The sequence below is a fragment of the Dermochelys coriacea genome, chromosome 1 (genome assembly GCF_009764565.3).
Source record: "Dermochelys coriacea isolate rDerCor1 chromosome 1, rDerCor1.pri.v4, whole genome shotgun sequence".
Lineage (NCBI taxonomy): Eukaryota > Metazoa > Chordata > Testudines > Dermochelyidae > Dermochelys > Dermochelys coriacea.
Window position 1 is genome coordinate 325393500 of NC_050068.2, and position 20324 is coordinate 325413823.

Genomic DNA, 20324 nt, shown 5'->3' on the forward strand with positions numbered 1-20324 from the left:
GCCATTTAAGAGTTTGGAAGTCTCATTCTCCTCAGTCTAAATGATTGGCACACTAGCACTTCTAGTATTTGCCTATATGTAATTATAGAATCTCAGAATGGCTAATAAATGTATAACATAGTCAAAGAGTTTTCTTGAAAACATGAGAGCTATTTTTGAATGGCAGCAACATATTGTGAATGAATGCAGCACACATGATCTTATGGGCTATTTGTTATTCAGAATCAAATTAAACCATTAATCACCTCAATAAATTGTATTTTATCTTTACAAGGAAACAGTACTTATTTCATTCAAGCCAAGAATCTCAAGAATTCACAGGGTAAGACGCACTTGTCACTATGACTTCAACTGTGAAATGTACCATATACAGAAGTTTTTATTGACAATTGGCACTTCTGAGTTTAGTACTGGAAGCAACAGTTTTTCTGAAAAGTACCTTTCTGAGTAACCCTGGGCTCCCACCAATGCAATTAAACTGCAAATCTGTTTCTTCTGAGAGCATGTAAAAATGGTGGTCTCAATTCTTCTGTTACATTGGTATACTCATGATTTATAGGGGTGTAAATAAGTGAGTAGGTTTTGGACAAGCACTCACTTGAGGAAAGCACAAGGAGTGTTGTGTAAGAATGATTTCTGCTTACATGAGGGCCATTTACTGAAAAATGCAAACTCCAACATAAAGACCTAGATTCCACTTCCATTAGTCAATGGAAATACTCGTTGATGTAAATGGGAGTCAGATCAAACCCTAGGCTCTGAAATGCCGATTTTCCTTGACTTCTAAAAGGAAGAAGATTTCATATTTTATTCAAGGTGATGTGCTTGTGAGCTGCCCTTAAATATTCAATAAAACAACATCTTTGACCCAAACCTTCTATTGACTTCAATGAGCATTGAATAGGGCCTCAAAATAAATGTAAGCTAGATCATTCCTAAAACTAGGCCCATAATGGAAATATCAAATTTTTCGTATCATCTAAAGAATGCAGATGGTTGCTGAACATTTGTGAAGCCCACTAAATTATGAGTTTGCCACAATTTCAATAGACAGCAAATTACCTATGTTTAGTCTGTCAAAAGGAAGTACGTTCTGAGTAAAACTGGGCTCTCTACTGAATGCAAATCTTTTTAAATAGTAACCTACTCATTAGATTTGTGTTACCTTTATGCATCTAAAATTATAAACATGGCAGTCTATATATAATGAAGCCTGCCCTTAGAACCACCTAAGAAGCCAATAAAAATATTAAATAGTTGTCTAGTATAGGCTGGTCTTTAATAAGAGCAAATTAAATTCCTTAAGAAACCTTTAAAAAGACGAGTGCTCACCTAAGAGAGGAATTTCCCTGTTGGATAGGATCCTTTGTGTATACACTGAAATCTGCTTGAAGATATTAGCTTGTGAGTGATTTAATAATGAACAAAATATTCTGTAACACAAGAGGAGGTACCTTTAAAGTACCTTACATATTTATTAACCATTAAACAAAAACACTTTTATTGAGTCATTTCTCCCCTCCTCTCAGATTCAAATGGTAAAGTTTCAACTAACCCTATATTATAATAACTTGCATCTTTCTTCCTAGGTTGTCAAAGCATTTAACAATGGTGGGTATTATTCCTATTTTGCAGATAGGGAAACCAAGGCAAAGAAGCCTGATTTTTTTTGAAGTTAGTCACATTACAACTGCACAGGTAACTGGACAATTAGACACATAATAGCTATTTATGCGAAATAAGTATTTGATTTTCACACCCATTTATGGAGTTTGCATGCACCTAAATTCAAAACTCGCATCCTAAGTGATTTGCCCAACGTCACCAAGCAAATCAATGGCAGATTCAGGAACAGAACACAAGCCTAACAGAGTCCTTGCCGTGACTGCCAGACAACTCTCATTTTATATGCAAAATTAGAAAGTTTGGAATGTTCTGCCAACAGGTGCTCTGACAGGCTCAATGCGAACAACTCAAATCAGGTGAGAGGCAAAAACAGAACTTATGGAAGTAAATAAATTAAGCCTTTGAGAAAATTCCAACAAGCAGATGGTTTCCTACATCGTGCCTCTTAAACAATGTGAGACTAGACACCTCGGTCAAAAATAGATTAGTTACCTCTAAACTTTTTTTTTTCCCCCCCAACACTAATGTTGGCTGCAATGTAAAAGGTGAGCACTCTGCTTGGACAATGAGAGCAGTGTAAACAGTTGGATTCTCTAGCTCTCCTGCACTAACACAACTAGTGTTAAATAGGATATTTATTTCTTACACCTGGTTTTCAATGGATTTAAAAAAAAATGTTTTACAAAATCTAAATTTTGGGCCTAAAGGGACCTGACAGTGTGTCAAACGTATTTAAGACCATGGTTAAAACATATTATTAAATCCTGTAAACCATTAGCCACTTCATCAAATCTGGCAACAAAATTTCACATGTATTTTTAATCTGCATAAGAGATGTCAGATCCCTAACTCCAGGTTATCAAAGTAGAACACTCCTACTCTACATTACCATTTATATAGAAAAAGCAAAAAACAAATCCCAAAAAATCATATTCCTTCATATCATGAATGTGGTGAGTCAATAAATGATACCTTTTATGTGAAACCATCCATTGAGTTAATGCACAAGACATGAATTCAACACCAGTAGGGAGTGTATGAGATCTCAAGTTAACCAGAATTTTCCAAACAAGAAGTGAGCTAAGAAAAGAAGATTTTAAAATGTTAAGACAACATGGCTTCATGTCATCACCAAAACTGTGTCTTTCATGTACCATTCACTCTGTGCGCCCAAAGTTGCCTCAAAATTTAAAAATCTGTGTGAAATGCAAGATTCTGCACTTCAGATTTATAGCTCCTTAAACTTGGATCGTCAGACTTTACTACAATGTTACTGCTAAGGTAAACTTGAACGTCTCTTACACCGAACATTATATTATGATGCCAGATGGAAAAGTATTAGTGTCAAAACATGAAATGTTTTTTCAGAAATTGTGTCTGTGCTCAAATTCACATAAAAACCCAGCATTTTTACAACCATATTTAAATTTAATTATTGTACACAAGTTAACAAAAAAGGTATCACAAGTAAAACTAAACATTGGATTTAACAAAAACAATAGAGTGTGGTACAATGGGTTTTCAATTTTTCAGGAAATTATATTACAAATAACCATCTCTCAGAGAGTTTAACCTCACTAGGAACACAATCTGTTAAAAAAAAGCTGTTATCTACTGAGCCACTTATCTTAGCACTACAGTATATTTGAAGTCAGAGTCCTAAGGTCAAGGTATAAAAATCAGTCCAGAGTGTGTTAGTCACAACCATTGTATTTCTTTGAAAGGGGAAGGGGGAAAGGGGGAAGAAAAAAAGAGAGAGAGACCCCAAAAACAGATTTATTAAAAGGCTGCTGTATATAGTTTATCCTTCCCATAGCATACTCAGTTCAAATTATTGTTAATATCATTGGTAGTATGGTCTATATCTGGTTTGATCTGGGTGATGTGGTCCAGGAAGTGGGGCTTGAGAAGGTGGACCTTGCATTCTTGGGGGTGGAGGAGGCCCTCTTGGAGCGGGCCACATCCCTGGACTCATTCCCCCAGGCTGTGTAAAAGGAGGGCTGAGAGTTCCTTGATCTTCACTGAACTGCGGCAAAGAGTTAGGATTATAGTGATGGGGAGGGGGTGCATTTACATTTACAGGTGGGCCACCATGTTGTGGAGGGGGAGGTCCTGGAGGAGGGTGATTCATATATGGTGGCATTTGGGCAATTATGTGTCCAGGGGGAGGGGTTATTGGTGGTGGAGCAGAGGTCATCGGTGGTGGTGGAGCTTGGCTATAAACCATATGAGGAGTACCTGCTCCCTGGGGAGGATGCTGCATTGGATGGCTTATTGGTGGTGGTGGTGGCGGGGGTGGTGCATAATGTTGCTGTGGAGGCATAATATGATGAGGATGGGATACCACTGGTTGACCCTGATATTCAGGATGATGATGAGTAGGTGCTGGGGCTGGTGGAGGTGGTTCTCGAGCACCTGAATTTGAATCATCCTGAATAGGGACAGTTATTAAATTGCTGTGTTTTCTCGTGGAAATACGAAACGTATCCTGACTGACTGAGCGAGGAGGTGGTGGAGCCATTGACATCTCTGCTGGGGGTGCACGAATGTCCTCATGTGGTTGGTTATAATGCTCGTGTTGCACATGCTGTATAGGAGGTGGTGGCATCATGAGGTGCTGCTTTGGTGGAATATGGCTCATATGATGCTTATCAGGTGGCATTATGAAACGCTCAGGAATTTCAGCAGGAGGTGGTGCAATAGGAGGATGAACAGGTTCAAGTGGAGGACGGGTAACAGGTTTTCCAGCTCTCATATGACGATGGTTGATGTGAGCTTGTAAGTCTCTCTGAGACAAATATGTTCTCTTGCACCCTTGAACAATGCTACACATGAAGAGAGACCCTCGCACACATTGCTCAATTCGCTGTACGGGATCATTACAGCTAAATTAGAAAAAAAGATTGGTTTATTATCATCACCAACAGCTCTGAATCTAGAAATATTTAGGCTAAATGATCATTCCACATTTCTACATATTAGAAATAACATTTCTTAGTGCCAACGCAACACAAAAAGCTTGTATTTCCTTAATTTAAATTAAATTACAATATTTTAAAATTAGACATTCTCCTATAGAAGCACAGCTACAAAGTACATCAACATTTCCTGAGGAGACATTTAGAACCAACATCCCATAATCTGTATCATATTCTAAGATGTGTCAAAAAGCACAAAAGAGAAGGGGTTCTTGAGATTAGAGTATACAATTAGTAAGTGAGCCTTAATTACTAGTGAACTGTCATTTGCTCTATTGCAGGTAATAACGGGAAGACTGAACACAAATATGTCAACTACTTATTTAAAATATCTTCTGTTTACCATTTAAACTAGGGCTGTCGATCAATCACAGTTAACTCACACAATTAACTCAAAAAAATTAATAGCAATTAAAAATATTGTGATTAATTGCAGTTTTAAATCGCACTGTTAAACAATAGAATACCAATTAAAAATTAAATATTTTTGGATGTTTTTCTACATTTTCAAATATATTGATTTCAGTTACAACAGTATACAAAGTTGACAGTACTCACTTTATTTTTTATTACAAATAGTAGCACTGTAAAAAATGGCAAACAAAAGAAATACACCCGACCCTCGCTAGAGCGCGCGTCTATATAGCGCGAATTCGCATACAACGCGGTCGTGGCCGTGGATCCCAAATTTAATTATTTTAATTGCAATTCATTTTAATGCGGTCCTCATGTTTACGCGGTACCACGAATGAATCCCAAAACCTGCGTTCTAGCGAGGGTCTGGTGTAGTATTTTTAAATTCACCTCATACAAGTACTGTAGTGCAATCTCTTTATCGTGTAAGTGCAACTTACAAATGTAGATTTTTTTTTGTTACATAACTGCACTCAAAACCAAAACAATATAAAACTTTAGAACCTACAAGTCCACTCAGTCCTACTTCTTGTTCAGTCAAATCACCAAGACAAACAATTTGTTTACATTTACAGGAGATAATGCTGCCCACTTCTTATTTACAACGTGACCTGAAAGTGAGAACAGGCATTCGCATTGCACTTTTGTAGCTGGCATTGCAAAGTGTTTAAATGCCAGTTATGCTAAACATTAATATGCCCCTTCATGCTTCGGCCACCATTCCAGAGGATATGCTTCCATGCTGATGACGCTTGTTAAAAAAAATAATGCACTGATTAAATTTGTGACTGAACTCCTTGGGGGAAGAACTGTACATCTCCTACTCTGTTTTACCTGCATTATGCCATATATTTCATGTTATAGCAATCTCGGATGATGACCCAGCACATGCTGTTCATTTGAAGAACACTTTCACTGCAGATTTGACAAAACACAAAGAAGGTACCAATGTGAGATTTCTAAAGACAGCTACATCACTCGACCCAAGGTTTAAGAATCTGAAGAGCCTTCCAAAATCTGAGAGGTACTAGGCGTAGAGCATACTTTCAGAAGTTTTAAAAGAGCAACATTCCAATGCAGAAACTACAGAACCCAAACCACCAAAAAAGAAAATCAACCTTTTGCTGGTAGCATCTGACTCAGAGGATGAAAATGAACTTGCTTTGGTCTGCACTGCTCTGGATGGTTATCGAGCAGAACCCATTATCAGCATGGATGCATGTCCACTGGAATAGTGGCTGAAGCATGAAGGGACATATGAATCTTAAAATTTATCTAGCACATAAATATCTCGAGGCCAGCTACAACAGTGCCATATGAATGCCTGTTCTCACTTTCAGGTGATATTGTAAACAAGAAGCAGGCAGCATTATCTCCTGCAAATGTAAACAAAATGGTTTGTCTGAGCGATTGGCTGAACAAGAAGTAGGACTGAGTGGACTTGTAGGCTCTAAAGTTTTACTTTTTTTTTTTTTTTTTTAAATGAAATTATTTTTTGTACATAATTCTACATTGGCATTGGCAAGTTCAACTTTCATGATAAAGAGATTGCTCTACAATACTTTTGTGAGAATAAGCAGTTTAAATTATTCCAGTATATTCTCCCTTTTTAATAAGCAATCACTACTGAACTTACCCTGGGCACATCTTGTCACCCTTCTTCTCATGTAATATAGCACAGTCATAGCAGAAAACATGCTTGCAAGGTATCTAGAGACACAAACAATCGCTTCATTAAACCATTATGTGTAAACCAGTATGTCATTTATAGAATGTATTTTTGATCAATTAAATAAATTAAATAAGTTTTGATACATTCCTCCCTCATGAATATGCTTTCTAAGTCTGTATCTTCTTGAAAATAAAATTCTTACATTTAAATTGTCTGTGAAATGCATGCTGGGAAATGGACAAGATACAGCTATATGTAACAAAGTATGCAGTATCTTTGATGGGACATTTTCAAAAATAGCTCGAAAAAGGTAAATTCCATTAAAAAGAAAATGCAAAACATATAGGCAAAACTTTAAATAAAAGAATGCACCACGAGCTCTTCCTATGGCAGCAAGGCAAGGCTCCTTATGGAAACTACAGCAATATATTTCAGCTGTCCCTGCTACGGGGACTTAGTAACACCAGTACCGGTACTTCATGGTTTAGCAACTGGCATTCTAGGCTCCCCCTTGCTAATCATAGTTCTTTTAGCAGGACTCAGTGCTCTGCTTCTGCCAGTCTCCCATGTAACTGTGTGCACACATTCACTGGGATGGAGCTTGCGCTTCTCCAAATCAATTTGAAAATTTCCATCCTGGCAGTTGGAATAGTTCAAGTTCTGTGACAGGTCAGCGAAGGCACAACGGAACAGGACACAGTGGCTTTAACGGCCAGTGCCTAAGGTCCATGTCTCGCTAATTGGTACAGTTCTCCAAATAGACTGGTATTCACCCATGCTTTAAAATAAGGAAGAGACTACACAGCAGAGCTTGATTCACGGTGCAGCCTGTAAAGTTCTTAACTGGCAGATCTGAGCCTTGGCATTAAAACAAACTTCATCTCTACAACTATATATGACTCAAGGAATCAAGTTACCACATTGTCCTTCCCAAGCTAGTAAAAACATGGTTCCAAGATATAGTGTAGGTGTGTTTTTTAATGTCCCCACAGGCAAGTTAAAACTCTGGACAATCCACTTACATTACAAACCCCATTACAGAGACATAGGGCCAGTCTGCAAAACAACTTTTAAATGGTCAAAGGCCAAACTGGTGTAACAATTCCTCCTGACTTGATTATAACCGTAGTGTAGGCAAGACCTAATGAACCAAACTACATTCCTGAAATGCTTTTCAACACACCACAGATGCTACAAGGAGCAGGTGAGTAAAAGGAAAGATTACAACTTAACAACACAAATGTCTTCACTGTCAATAAAATAAAAAAAAAAAAAATGCTCCCATAAGCATCTTAATAATAAAGGTTGGTTGGCCTGAATTAGGACTATAAAGGTTAGTGACTCAAAATGCAATGCTAATTTTTAAAAAATTAAGCCACTATGTCAAATCCCTCAGCATCTATTAACCTTTAGTCAATATTTTAATTTTATTCTTTTCATTCTGTTATATCACTGTTTTAAAGGGGCATGGAAATGATTAACATCTAGTATTTACTAACTCAGTTGAAGTCTTCAAGTAATATACAATGCTTAGCTTAAAAGAATAAGTTGCTTTAAGGCTAAATGGGCCTATTATGCTTCCAATAAAGTCAATAGGTATTTTTAAATTGACTACAAGGGCAGCAGGATCATGCACCATGTCAGCCACTCTTCCAAAGCAATTTTACCCCTTAATCAAGCAAGGAGACATGAGCAGAAGATATCTGCAACAAGAACAGCTAGGAGTTCTTGTACAAATTAAGGCCTTGATTTTATACTGAGATGCATTGGTATATACCCTTTTGCTCATGCAGAGCCTCCTTGAAGTCAGTGAGCTCTGCATAGGACAGGTATGCATCTTTGTGCAACTCAATGCAGGATCAGGGCCTAACTTTACAATAATTCCACTTACTGGGAAGCTGTGACTCCTATTAAAAAAAAAAAAAAAAAAAAAAAAGTTAAGTAGCTGTTTTGCATGACATTACACTTGCACTAGCTAACTACCCAAATGCCAATAGCAGCACCGAGCACTTTTCCAAGAACAGGTATATAGACTTCATGTTAGTTCACAGCAGGGTAGCTTTTCCATCAATACAGCCCTACTTACCATGCGCCCATACAATTTGATAGGCAATCCACACTTGTCACAGAAATGGACTGGGGTATCATCCTTTTCTCCCAGCAAGTTTATCTGTCAAAATAGCGTTCATTAGTGCTCCTTATTTCATTAGGGTATTACCAATATGCTTGAAAGTTCATAAATATTTAATAAGGAACAGAGAACTACATACAATCTGAGAAACAGAGCACAGAATAGTTTCAGAAAGTCAAAAAGCAGTGGTAGCGCTTATTTTTTATTTGATTTCTCTAAAGAAAAGTAGGATGCTCTGCACTCTGAGAATATTAAGAATTAGCTTACGCCCTATGATTTCAAATTTAATGTATAGTATCATCATAACTATTGCATTCATGAGTGTACCTTAAAGTCCCAAAATATGTGTCCAGGGAATCTTCTTGGATTCCCAAATATGTCCGCTCCTTTGCACTCATACCGCTCCTCTTCATTATAATCAAATTCTTCTGGGGGGAATGGGAGGGGGGAAGAAAGAAAAAAAAACAATTTTTCTAATTGACCCAAGTTGCTATTAAAAACACATGCCATTCTACATTACAATCATCAAGAAATGCTACAGCATTTCCAATGTCTGCAACCTGGCTTAAATCCATTCTGCAAGGAAAAGTAACAGAAATAGTGCTAAACTCTGAAGACAGAGACCATTTATTTTTTTATATTGCAGAAGCACCTAGAGGCCTCTAACAGGTATTCTTATAAGTTTGGACAACATCTAACATATTAGTTCTCCAATACTGAATATGGCCCCTGAGCACCAGTGCAATATAAATAATAATAAATTAATGCCCTTTCCTTCTATAGCATTAAACTATTTAAATTAGTTTACCTTCATCACCACCCTGTGCCTTTGAAGGCATCCTGTTCATAATTCTTGGAGCGCGTGGTGCAGGTTTGGTTTTGTTGGGCTGTTTGGAGATAAGCTTTATAGGGATTCGTCTGCGAACATCAAGACCACCCAACAATCCAGAACTATTAGTGCCTTGCAAATCATTGTCTATACAAGAGAAAAATATGTTTATTGTCATTTTCCAGTTATTTTATACATTAGTTTCTGAAAGGATGAGATATTAGCAGAGACATTTTAAGGAAAACACTGATTTTATTAAAGCTAGTTTAAGACTTCATTTACTGTACCAGAATTTACTTGTTTGAAAAAAATCTTAATCTATTGCACACATGGTACCTTCAAACTGTGGGGTCATGCCAACAGTATTGGTCATAAATGAAATTATGCAGTAATATGACATTTATAATGAAGTCAGCTTAGGAGTGAATCAGTCTCTCTCGCAAACTGTAACTTCTTTGTGGCAGACACTCTTTTTAGTGTGTGTTTGTACAGCATCTTGCACAGAAGTACCCTAATTCATGATTAGGGCTCCTTGGAATAAACACTGTACAACTAACGAACAACAAGGATCTTCCCTCAGGAACAGTTTTGTATATGCTGTTTGCAAGGGAAACCAAAAGACAAACGTATTCTGTTTATGATCTTGGGCAAAATAATGGAACAGCTGAGATGGGGCTCAATTAATAAAGAATTAAAGAAGGGTACTATTATTAATGCAAATCAACAACCATTTCCAGAAAATAGATCTTATCAAACTAACTTGATATCTTTTATTTATGAGATTACAAGTTTGGTTAATAAAGGTAATAGTGTTGATTTAATATACTTAGACTTCTGTAAAGCATTTCACTTGGTATCACATGATATTTTGATTAATATCTAGACCAATATAAAATTGACATGGTAAATATTAAATGGATTCAAACTGATAGGCCTCAAAATGTAACTGTAAATGTGAAAATCGCCACTAAGCAAGTGTGTTTCTAGTAGGGTCCCACGGAGATCAGCTTTTGGCCCTATGCTATTTAACATTTTTATCAATGACCTGAAAGAAAATAAAATCATCACTGATAAAGTTTGCAGACGACACAAAAATTGGGGATATGGTAATTAATAAAGAGGGTAGGTCACTGATTCAGAGCAATCTGGATTGCTTGGTAAGCTGGGCACAAGCAAACAATGTGTGTTTTAATATGGCTAAAGGTAAACGTATACACCTAGAACAAAAAACGTAGGCCATACTTACAGAATGGGGAACTCTATCTTGGGAAGTAGGGACTGAAAAAAGATTTGGAGGTTATAGTGGATAATCAGCTGAACGTGAGCTCCCAATCTGATGCTGTGGCCAAAGAACTAATGTGATCCTGGGATGCATAAACAGGGAAATCTTGAGTAGGAGGCTGTTTTACCTCACTGTACTTGGTGCTGGTTAAACTGCTCCTGGAATACTTGTGTCCATTTCTAGTGCCCACAATTCAAGAAGGATGTTGATAAAATGAAGAGGGTTCACAGAACAGCCATGAGAACGATTAAAGGATTAGAAAACATGCCTTATAGTGACAGACACAAAGAGCTCATCTATTTAGTACACGGGTTCTCAAACTGGGGGTCAGGACCCCTCAGGGGGTCACGAGATTATTACATGGGGGGGGGGTCGCAAGCTGTCAGCGTCCACCCCAACCCCACTTTGCCTCCAGCATTTATAATGGTATTAAATATATAAAAAAGTGTTTTTAATTTATAAAGGGGCTTGCTATGTGAAAGGGGTCACTAGTACAAACGTTTGAGAACCACTGATGTAGTATAACAAAGAGAAGATTATGGGGTGACTTGATTACAGTCTGTAAGTATCTACATAGAAAAAATATTTAATAATGGGCTCTTCATTCTAGCAGGAATGATATAACACAATCCAATAGGTAGAAGATGAAGCTAGACCGACTGGTCGATCCAAGACAGGCCCCTGATTGCCTAGGCCTCACGCTGCGCGCAGAAGTGGCCAGTGCACCCCTCAGTGCCGGGGGGGGGGGGAAAGAGGTCTCCCTCCACATGCTGCTCCTGCCTGCAAGCACCGCTCCTGCAGCTCCCATTGGTCGAGAACAGGGACCTTTGGTCAATGGGAGCTGAAGGGGGCACCGCTTGCAGAGAGGAGCAGCGCGTGGAGCCATGTGCCATCCCCCTCTCCCAAGGGCTGCAAGGGCACGGAAGCCCCTTCTGGGAGCGGTGTGGGGCCCGGGCAGGCAGGGAGCCTGCCTTAGTGGCATCCACGCTACCCCACTGCTGGAGGTAAGTGCTGCCTAGTGAGAAGCCGCACCTCAACTCCCAGCCCTGAGCTCCCTCCAGGAGCCAGCACCCCAAACTCCCTCCTGCACCCTGAACCCCAGCCCTGACACGCCCTCCCAGAGCCAGCACCCTTTACCCCCTCCTCCACCCCAACACTGTGCCCCAGCCCAGAGCCCCCTCTTGCAGCTCAACCCCCTGCCCGAGGCTCAGCCCAGAGCCCCCTCCCACACTGCAAACCCTTCAGCCCCAGCCCAGAGTCCGCATCCCCTCCTGAACCCCAACCCCTCCCCCAGCCTGGTGACAGTGAGGATGGGGGAGAGTGAGGGACGGGGGGGTGGAGTGAGTGGGGTCGGGCCTTGGGGAAAGGGCGGGGCAGATCCTGGGTTGCCCTTAAATTCAAAAAGTGATCTTGGGCGTAAAAAGGTTGGAGACCACTGAGCTAGACAAATCCAGACTGGAAATAAGGCATACATTTTTGAGTGAGGGTAATTAACCATGGGAATAATTCACTACAGTCATGGTATATTCTCTATCACTGACCATTTCTAAATGAAGATGGGATATTTTACTAAAAGATATGACCTAAGAATTATTTTGGGGAAGTTCTATGGCCCTAACCCTAACCCTGGGCTATAAAGGAGGTCAGACTTGAGCATCAGAGTGATCCTTTTTGGCCTTGGAATCCATAACATCTTATTTAACACATCACTGGAACATCAGTGACAAAAATACAGCAAACAGAGAATTACTAAGGCTTTACTGGCACATCTGATATTTATGTAAAATTAAAAATTAAAGGCTAATCCCCCTACACACATAAGAATGGCCATACTGGGTCAGACCAAAGGTCCATCTAGCCCAGTATCCTGTCTTCCGACGGTGGCCAATGCCAGGCGCCCCAGAGGGAATGAACAGAACAGGTAATCATGAAGTTTTCCATCCTCTGTCGCCCATTCCCATCTTCTGGCAAACAGAGGCTAGGGACATCATCCCTACCCATCCTGGCTAATAGCCATTGATGGACCTATCCTCCATGAACTTACCTAGTTCTTTTGTGAACCCTGTTATAGTCTTGGCCTTCACACACACACACACACACCCCCCCCCCCCTCTTAAGAGCAGTTTTAATCTTAAATCTCTAGTGCAAGGGAGGCAAGAGACACCCTGACACATGCCAATTCCCAAGACAATGGGCAAGGACAGTGTCTAGGCAACAAACAAGGCCCTCATTACATGAAAATATTATGCAATGGTATTACTGTAACACCTATGAACCCTAGTGATGGATCTGAACGCCATTGTGCTAGGTGCTGTACAGAGAAAAAGACAGTCCCTGCCCCAAGCAGTTTACAATCTAAGTATAATACCCAAGTATAAGACAAGAGAAAATGTATGGAGGAGTACAAAGTAGTAATGTGACACACAGAGACAGTTGGGACTGGTGATCACATAGGCAATATATCAAGCTTGTAGATGTTCCTCATATTGGGAAATCATGACTCCGTTTATAATAAAACGTATGATGATGCTCACATGCATTCCTGGGCAGCCAACTTAAAGGAACATTGCAATTTCAGAGCAGAGGTCAACAGGGGGAACAATTCTGAATTGCATGCTGAGGCACTGCAAAAAAGCAGATAGCCCCTGTCTGCAGAACACTGATGTGTCTCTACACACGGAATATAGAGATCAGATAGTTTAGGCCAGGGGTTCTCAAACTGTGGGTTGGGACCCCTCAGCGGGGTCATGAGGTTATTATGTGGGAGGTCGCAAGCTGTCAGCAACCCCGCTTTGCCTCCAGCATTTATAATGGTGTTAAATATATGGTTTTAATTTATAAGGGGGGGGTCACACTCAGAGGCTTGCTATGTGAAAGGGGTCACCAGTACAAAAGTTTGAGAACCACTGTTTTAGGCAATCCAGTCCATCTCATTGCCAGCGCAGATACCTACAAGAGAAAGTTCTGTTCTAGTACTTCAAGATCAGAACCTTCAGAGAAAATTAACAAAGATGATTATAGGGCTTGAGTGATTGAATAAGGTATTTTTCTGAGAGAAGGATAAAAGAATCAAGTAGGTATCAGTATGGCTAAATCAGGAGAAAAAGTAAGAATTCTTTAGAATGGTAGAGAAATGTATGTATAATCAAGAGTAACAGGATGATACTGTAAGTTAAGTCCCCTCCATCTGAAAACCCATCTGGAGTGAGAAATACGGTATTCTAGATAAAAAGAGCATATGTACCGCCACTCTGTACCTGCACGTGCTTTTACACAGGAAACTTCTGGGCAACATAACTCTTCTGGTTATTTATTGGGCAATTTACCCCATGTGCACTAACTGTGCTAACTACACAAATAATATTGCACAGCAAAAAGAACTATATACCAAATATTAGAAAAACAACTTCCTAAGAGAGATTACTAGGGAAAAGGTGACAGCTCCAACACTTGGAGGATTTAAAACTAGTCTGGATAAAACACTGAAAAAATCACCGTAAGGAAAAAACCTGTAGTGACTTCCAGGAAGTAGACTGACTGATCTAATAGGTCTTTTCTGTATCTTAAATTCTCTGGGTCACATTCATCTGATGTGAATCCACACTGACTTCTGAAGTCAATGGAGTCACACCACAAATTAACACATCTCTATGAATGTCTGAGTCGCTCGTCACAGTTCTGACCCAAATAAAAACTACCAAAGCTCACTCAAATTCATGTAAGAGAAATCTTATGCTTATGAGTTTTTATAAATTTAAATTTTCAGTTGTCTTCCAACTCATTTTAATTAATTGTAAGTTAGTGACTAAAATTGTAGCTTCTTATTTAGTCACTTGTTTCTGTACATGATGAATAAGACTGTGAATCTTTCACAGAGTCACGGATTCTGTGACTTTCCAGGACCTCCACAACTTCCGCAGCTGCAGCAGCTGACCAACATTGGCCTCTAATCCGGCAGCCCCAGGCAACTGATCCCAGGCGCTGTGCCAGAGCAGCAATACCAGAGAGGCGGCAGTGGGGCCACCCCATGGCCTGGAGGGGTGGGGCCACCCCCACACCTTCCCCGGGAGCAGCAACATCAGCAGGACCCTGGGCCGCCCCCCATCCCCAAAGCAGCAGCATCTGTTGGAGCACCGCGCCTCCACCCCAGCAGGTAAGATTTAGTTAGCGATATTTTTAGTAAAAGTTACTGATAGGTCACTGGCGATGACTTTTTCGTTATTGCCCATGACTTTTACTAAAAATACCCGTGACTAAATCGTAGTCTTAGTGATGAACTCTAGGCTACATTCAAAGTAATCCCCAAACCCAACCTATATATACACAGTAGTAATAAAAGGTGTGCATCCAGGGACGATTTGCAGCAACCAGGTAAAGAACCAGGGGGGAGGGATAGCTCAGTGGTTTGAGCATTAGCTTGCTAAACCCAGGGTTGTGAGTTCAATCCCTGAGGGGGCCATTTGGGGCAAAAATTGGGGATTGGTCCTGCTTTGAGCAGAGGTTGGACTAGATGATCTCCTGAGGTCCCTTCCAACCCTGATATTCTATGATTCTAACAGTGTTCAATTCTGGTATTTCTATACCAGAAACTTTGAGAACATCAACATAGCATACTGCAAGCAGAATAAGAAAATAAAGTTTTAACCAATGCCACTATGATAAACCTCAAGTTTTAGAAAAATCTTAGGATTTTTCTACCTAGACAAAACCTTGATTTTTAAACGGTCCTCTCAGGCCCACACATCCAGTAAAAGGCATGGAATACGCAGCCAAAGGAGCAGCATCAATACACTGCAGATTTGAACCAATAACCTTTATGTTAGTCTGCAATCTCTACTGGCTTGCCTGCTTCTTCGGTCTATGGACGAGAACCAGCTATAAAAAGTGCAGCATGTTATACAAACAGTACATACTTATAGCGTTGCAGATACAGCCAGGTGTTTCCCATCCTCGGCCACCTGCGAATCTGCCAACTACACACCAAGACCCAGAGTCCCTTGCTAAGTCAGTACAAGGTGGACCCATCCTTCTGCTCGAAATGCCGAACCTCAGCCATTGCTCGGGCAGTGACGTCTGGGCGAGCTCTGCTGTAGTACCCCCGACCCCAGCGCATGGCGGAGGGGACCGCACACAGCCTACGGCTGCTCCCACTTCCTTGCTCCCCCGGGCGGACAGTCACCGCGGCCTTCCCCGTCCGCTCGGGGCCCCGCCGAAGGAAGCCAATGGGGATCGGGGTCTGCTCCTCGGCAGGGACCGGAAGGGACCAGGGCCCGCTGTCAGGGTGCGGGCTGAGGGGGGCGCGGGGCTGCGAGGCCCGGCCGAGTCCCCTCCCCGCCACACTGTGGGCCAGCGGCGCTGGGGTCCAGGCCGCGCTAGGCCCCCTGCCGCCAGGCCGCTCCCCGGGCCCTCTCCCCGTGGGGGTCTCCCCGTGGCCGGGCCGCACCGCGCAGTGCCCCGGGGCAGGCCCGCCCGGGTATAAATGCGGCTCCCTCCCTCTCCCCTCCTCACCATTGTGGTCCATGATTCGGCGCGGGGCACTGTGGGAGCGGAAGTCACCACGCCGGAAGCGCCGGGACAACGGAAGCAGAAGCGGTGCTGTCAATGCCGCGAGGGGGGGGTTGGTCAAGGGAGAACCGAAGCGAGCGGCGCGTGCCTAGGGGCCGGAGGGCCTCGCTTCGGTGGGCAAAACGAATAGGTCCTACGCAAGCTACAGCTCCCAGGGTGCACTGCGCCGGGCCGGGGACTATAGTTACCAGCATGCTTTGCGGGCGCCACCGGCCCGTTCCATGTTGGGACGTTTACTCTTCATGGCCCTGTCGTGGCCCAGGGCATGCCGGGAGCTGGAGTCCCAACCAGGAATTGCCTCCGCTGCGGCCCGCGGGGCCGGAGGTGCTCACTTCCCAGAGCCCGCGGAGCCTCTGACAAGGGCCCCGCCCTGCGAGACTCGGCCGCGTGGGAGCTCCTCAAACCCCAGCCCCGGGCGGGCGGACAGGGGCGGCGATGCCGCCAGGCTGGGTGCTTTGCAGCGGCCGTGGGGGGTGCGAGCCCTTCGGGGCCCCTCCAGCGGCCCTTTCGAGCTTCTGTCCGCAGCTACGTGGTCTAGAGGCGGGCTCTGGGCTCTGACTGAACGAGGAGCGTCTCGCCGTGTCCCGCGGCTCCGGCAGCTGGTGCATTATGGAAAACACCAAAGGTTGCAGGCCTGGCAATGAGTGAGCAACATGCTCCCCGAGGCTCACAGGCAGCGCTTCCCCAGGCTCCACATCTGCTTTCCGAGCCAAGCCCCGGCCTGAGGGGTCCTGTAGCTCTTCTCTGACCTCACTGTGGTTTGTCAGCATCTTTCTGGTGTGCACACAAAGATATTTCCTTTGCAGGAGTCACCTAAGGGAATGTCACCAGCTAGCCTAGGTATGTGGTGCATCTGCAGCCTAGAATTAGGGCTGTCAATTAACCACAGTTAACTCAGGTGATTAACGCCGAAGAAATTAACTCAAAAATAATTGCACTATTAAACAATAAGGGAATACCAATTAAAATGTATTATAATATTTCGTACGTTTTCTTTCTTTTCAGATGTTTTCAATTACAACATCAAATACGGAGTGTACAGTGCTCACTTTATATTTTTTATTACAAATACTTTCACTGTAAAAAAGATAAACAAAAGAAATAGTATTTTTCAGTTTACCTCATACAAGTACTGTAATGCAATCTGTTTATTGTGAAAGTACAACTTACAAATGTAGAATTATTTTTTCCATATTACTAACTATTCAAAAATAAAGCAATGTAAAACTATATAGAGCCTACAAGTCCATTCAATCCTACTTTTTGTTCATCCAATCACTAAAACAAGTAAGTTTGTTTACATGTACAGGAGATAATGCTGCTCACTTATTTATGTCACCTGAAGGTGAGGACAGGCGGTCGCATGGCACTGTTGTAGGTATATGTGTTCCAAGGTGTATATATGTGCCGGATATGCTAAGCATTTGTATGTCCATTCATGCTTCAGTTTGTAGATTGCACTATCTTTTGTTTCTTTTTTTACAGTGCAAATATTTGTAATTAAAAATAATATAAAGTGAGCGTGCTACACTTTGTATTTTTTGTTGTAATTGAAATCAATATTTATGAAAATGTAGAAAAACATCCAAAAATATTTATAATACATTTAAATTGGTATTCTATTTTTAACCGTGTGATTAAAACTGTGATTAATTGCAACTATTTTTTAACCTCGTGATTAATACCAATTATTTTTTTAATTGTTTGACAGCCCTACTTAGAATTAATGGCTTTTTTTTTTGTTTGTTTTGCCACGTTGCACTCATGTCTGAACTTGCTGTCTGGTCCTCACAACTTGGTGTCTTTCAGCATTTATACTTCACATTTTTATCCCACCAGTATATGTGTGTTGGATTATTTTTCCTTGTATTGCATTGGCCTGGCTTTTTTTTTCCAAATGTCTCACTTTATTTTTCTTCCCACATTTCTTGTCCCTTTGGGCCCTCTTGTATTATTTCTCTGACCCTAACTTATATTTGCAATGTCTAACTTTGTATAGAAATTCAGTAGGATACAGTCATTTGTCTACACTTTGCCATTATGGGTAGTAGGCAGGATGCGGAGCTTTCAAAAACCCTCTACAGCCATAATAGGAGGAATGAGTTCTTGCAAATGCAGGGGAAGACAAAGAAGGGAGTGCTTATATCTCTCCCAAGAGCCATGGGCAGCGGGTGAACTGGGTTCAGGGAGGCTAGCCCTGGCCTGATCCTTCTGCCTGGGGCCCTGCCTCTCCTGCCCCATTCTCCCAACAGAGCCCAGAGGGCCCCCTCCCCCTGCAGCTGCCCAAGCACTCCCAGCTCTGGGCGGGTGGCACAGCCCCCAGTGACAGGCAGATAGGTGGCACAAGCACCGGCTTCAACCACCCGGAGTCCCTAGCTGCAGGCCAGTCCCCTGCTAGCCCTATCCATGGGGTAAGAGCTGCAGGGGTGGCAGGAAGCAGGAGGAGGTCATGCTGTTTGGGGAGACTCAGACTTCCCTGGCCTTTGATATCCACCGTCTATGTTGGGAATCCTGCCTGCAGGCCTTGGAGGAGTTTCAGTGGGTGGAGATATTTCCTGCACAAGATCGTTGAGAAATCACTTTAGGGTCTACGGATGGTGCTAAAGAGAGTGGCCACAACTGCAGAGCCACAAATTCACAGCAGCTGTTTTGCAGCTTTTAGGGGGCTCATGGCTGATGATGTTTCCAGTCACCTGCTCACGAGCTGCCTGTGTTTTGATCTATCAGGGGGGGGGGGCAAACTTTGCCCTCTGTTACACAGGTGGCCAATGTGTCACCCTGGAATAATAGATGGAAATTCTAGGATGTAAAGGATGTTATAACTGTAGGAGAAACTGTTAGCTTCTCACATGAGTGTATTGTAAATTCAGCTAAGATCAAAATAGTAACAATTCCTATGAAATTCAATTCAGTGGGAGTCTTTCCAGTGACTATAGCCAAATCCAATCTCCATTGAAGACCCTGCAAGGAGGGAAGCTGGTGTGAAAGTGATAATTTTTCTGAGAACATTAAAAAGATAAAATATGGAGCAGAATAAGAATCCTATTTCCACATTGTGCATTTATTTCTTCCAGACAATATCTGACAAGAAGTAACGAGAGCAATACAAGAAAAATAAATGCAACACTAAGGGGTGTTTTTGAGCATGCACAATTTGTATTTCTTAGGTCACTGACAACATTCCTTAAAATACAGCACCTTTTCTAGACAGTAAAAAGATTAATAAAATATCTATCTCTTTTCAAGGTAAACCTTTGACATACAGAGATCTAACAGTATTAATAGTCACAAAATGCTTAGAAAAATGCCATTCCTGTATTATGCTTGAAAAACAAGTATATCCAGCTGTGCTTCTGAGGGGTTTATGCATGAGTGCAAAGTTCTGCAGTTTAGCTATATTGTAAAATACATTACTTTGGTATCCTTCATATAAAAACAAGTATGGCTCCCCTTGCATCCCACCCCACCCCCCATTGAACAGAGGTATTTGAAATTTTCTTCATGATGTCTGTTGTTCTTCTTAGAGCTTGGATGCTTGTATTAAATTAAGAATGTAATGGAAACCCATGAGAACATTCTTATCTGGATAACGGTAAATATATGTACCAGTAAACTCAAAACAAATATAAACATGACTCAGATAATAAGTGTATATACTGCCCATGAGTGTGAATAATTGTCCTATACCCCCCTTCTGCATTAATTCATCCTGGTTAAAAAATCATATTTTAAAAGGAAAATGTATTTTTAAATATCCTTGTATTTTATTATTACTCTTCTTAAATGCTAGTCTGCAAGAATGTGAGAGAGAGCCAAACCAAAATACT

At 41.6% G+C, this 20324-nt stretch overlaps 1 protein-coding gene across 6 annotated transcripts; it reads right to left on the reverse strand.

Annotated features, from left to right (window-relative positions):
- Positions 1-3033: 3033 nt before the first annotated feature.
- CBLL1 (Cbl proto-oncogene like 1) lies at positions 3034-16609 on the reverse strand. 6 transcript variants are annotated; one of them, XM_038406237.2, is made up of 6 exons: positions 16441-16609; positions 9630-9797; positions 9149-9246; positions 8777-8860; positions 6655-6728; positions 3034-4511 (listed from the first exon to the last, which is right to left on the reverse strand). In XM_038406237.2, exons 1-6 carry the CDS (start codon positions 16451-16453, stop codon positions 3470-3472), a joined length of 1479 nt encoding a protein of 492 aa, XP_038262165.1. In that variant the 5' UTR covers positions 16454-16609; the 3' UTR covers positions 3034-3469. The 6 variants fall into 6 exon arrangements, with proteins under 6 accessions (XP_038262165.1, XP_038262155.1, XP_043352801.1 ...); XM_038406227.2 differs by having other exon boundaries at positions 9149-9249; XM_043496866.1 differs by lacking the exon at positions 16441-16609 and adding an exon at positions 15980-16377 and having other exon boundaries at positions 9149-9249.
- Positions 16610-20324: the final 3715 nt, after the last annotated feature.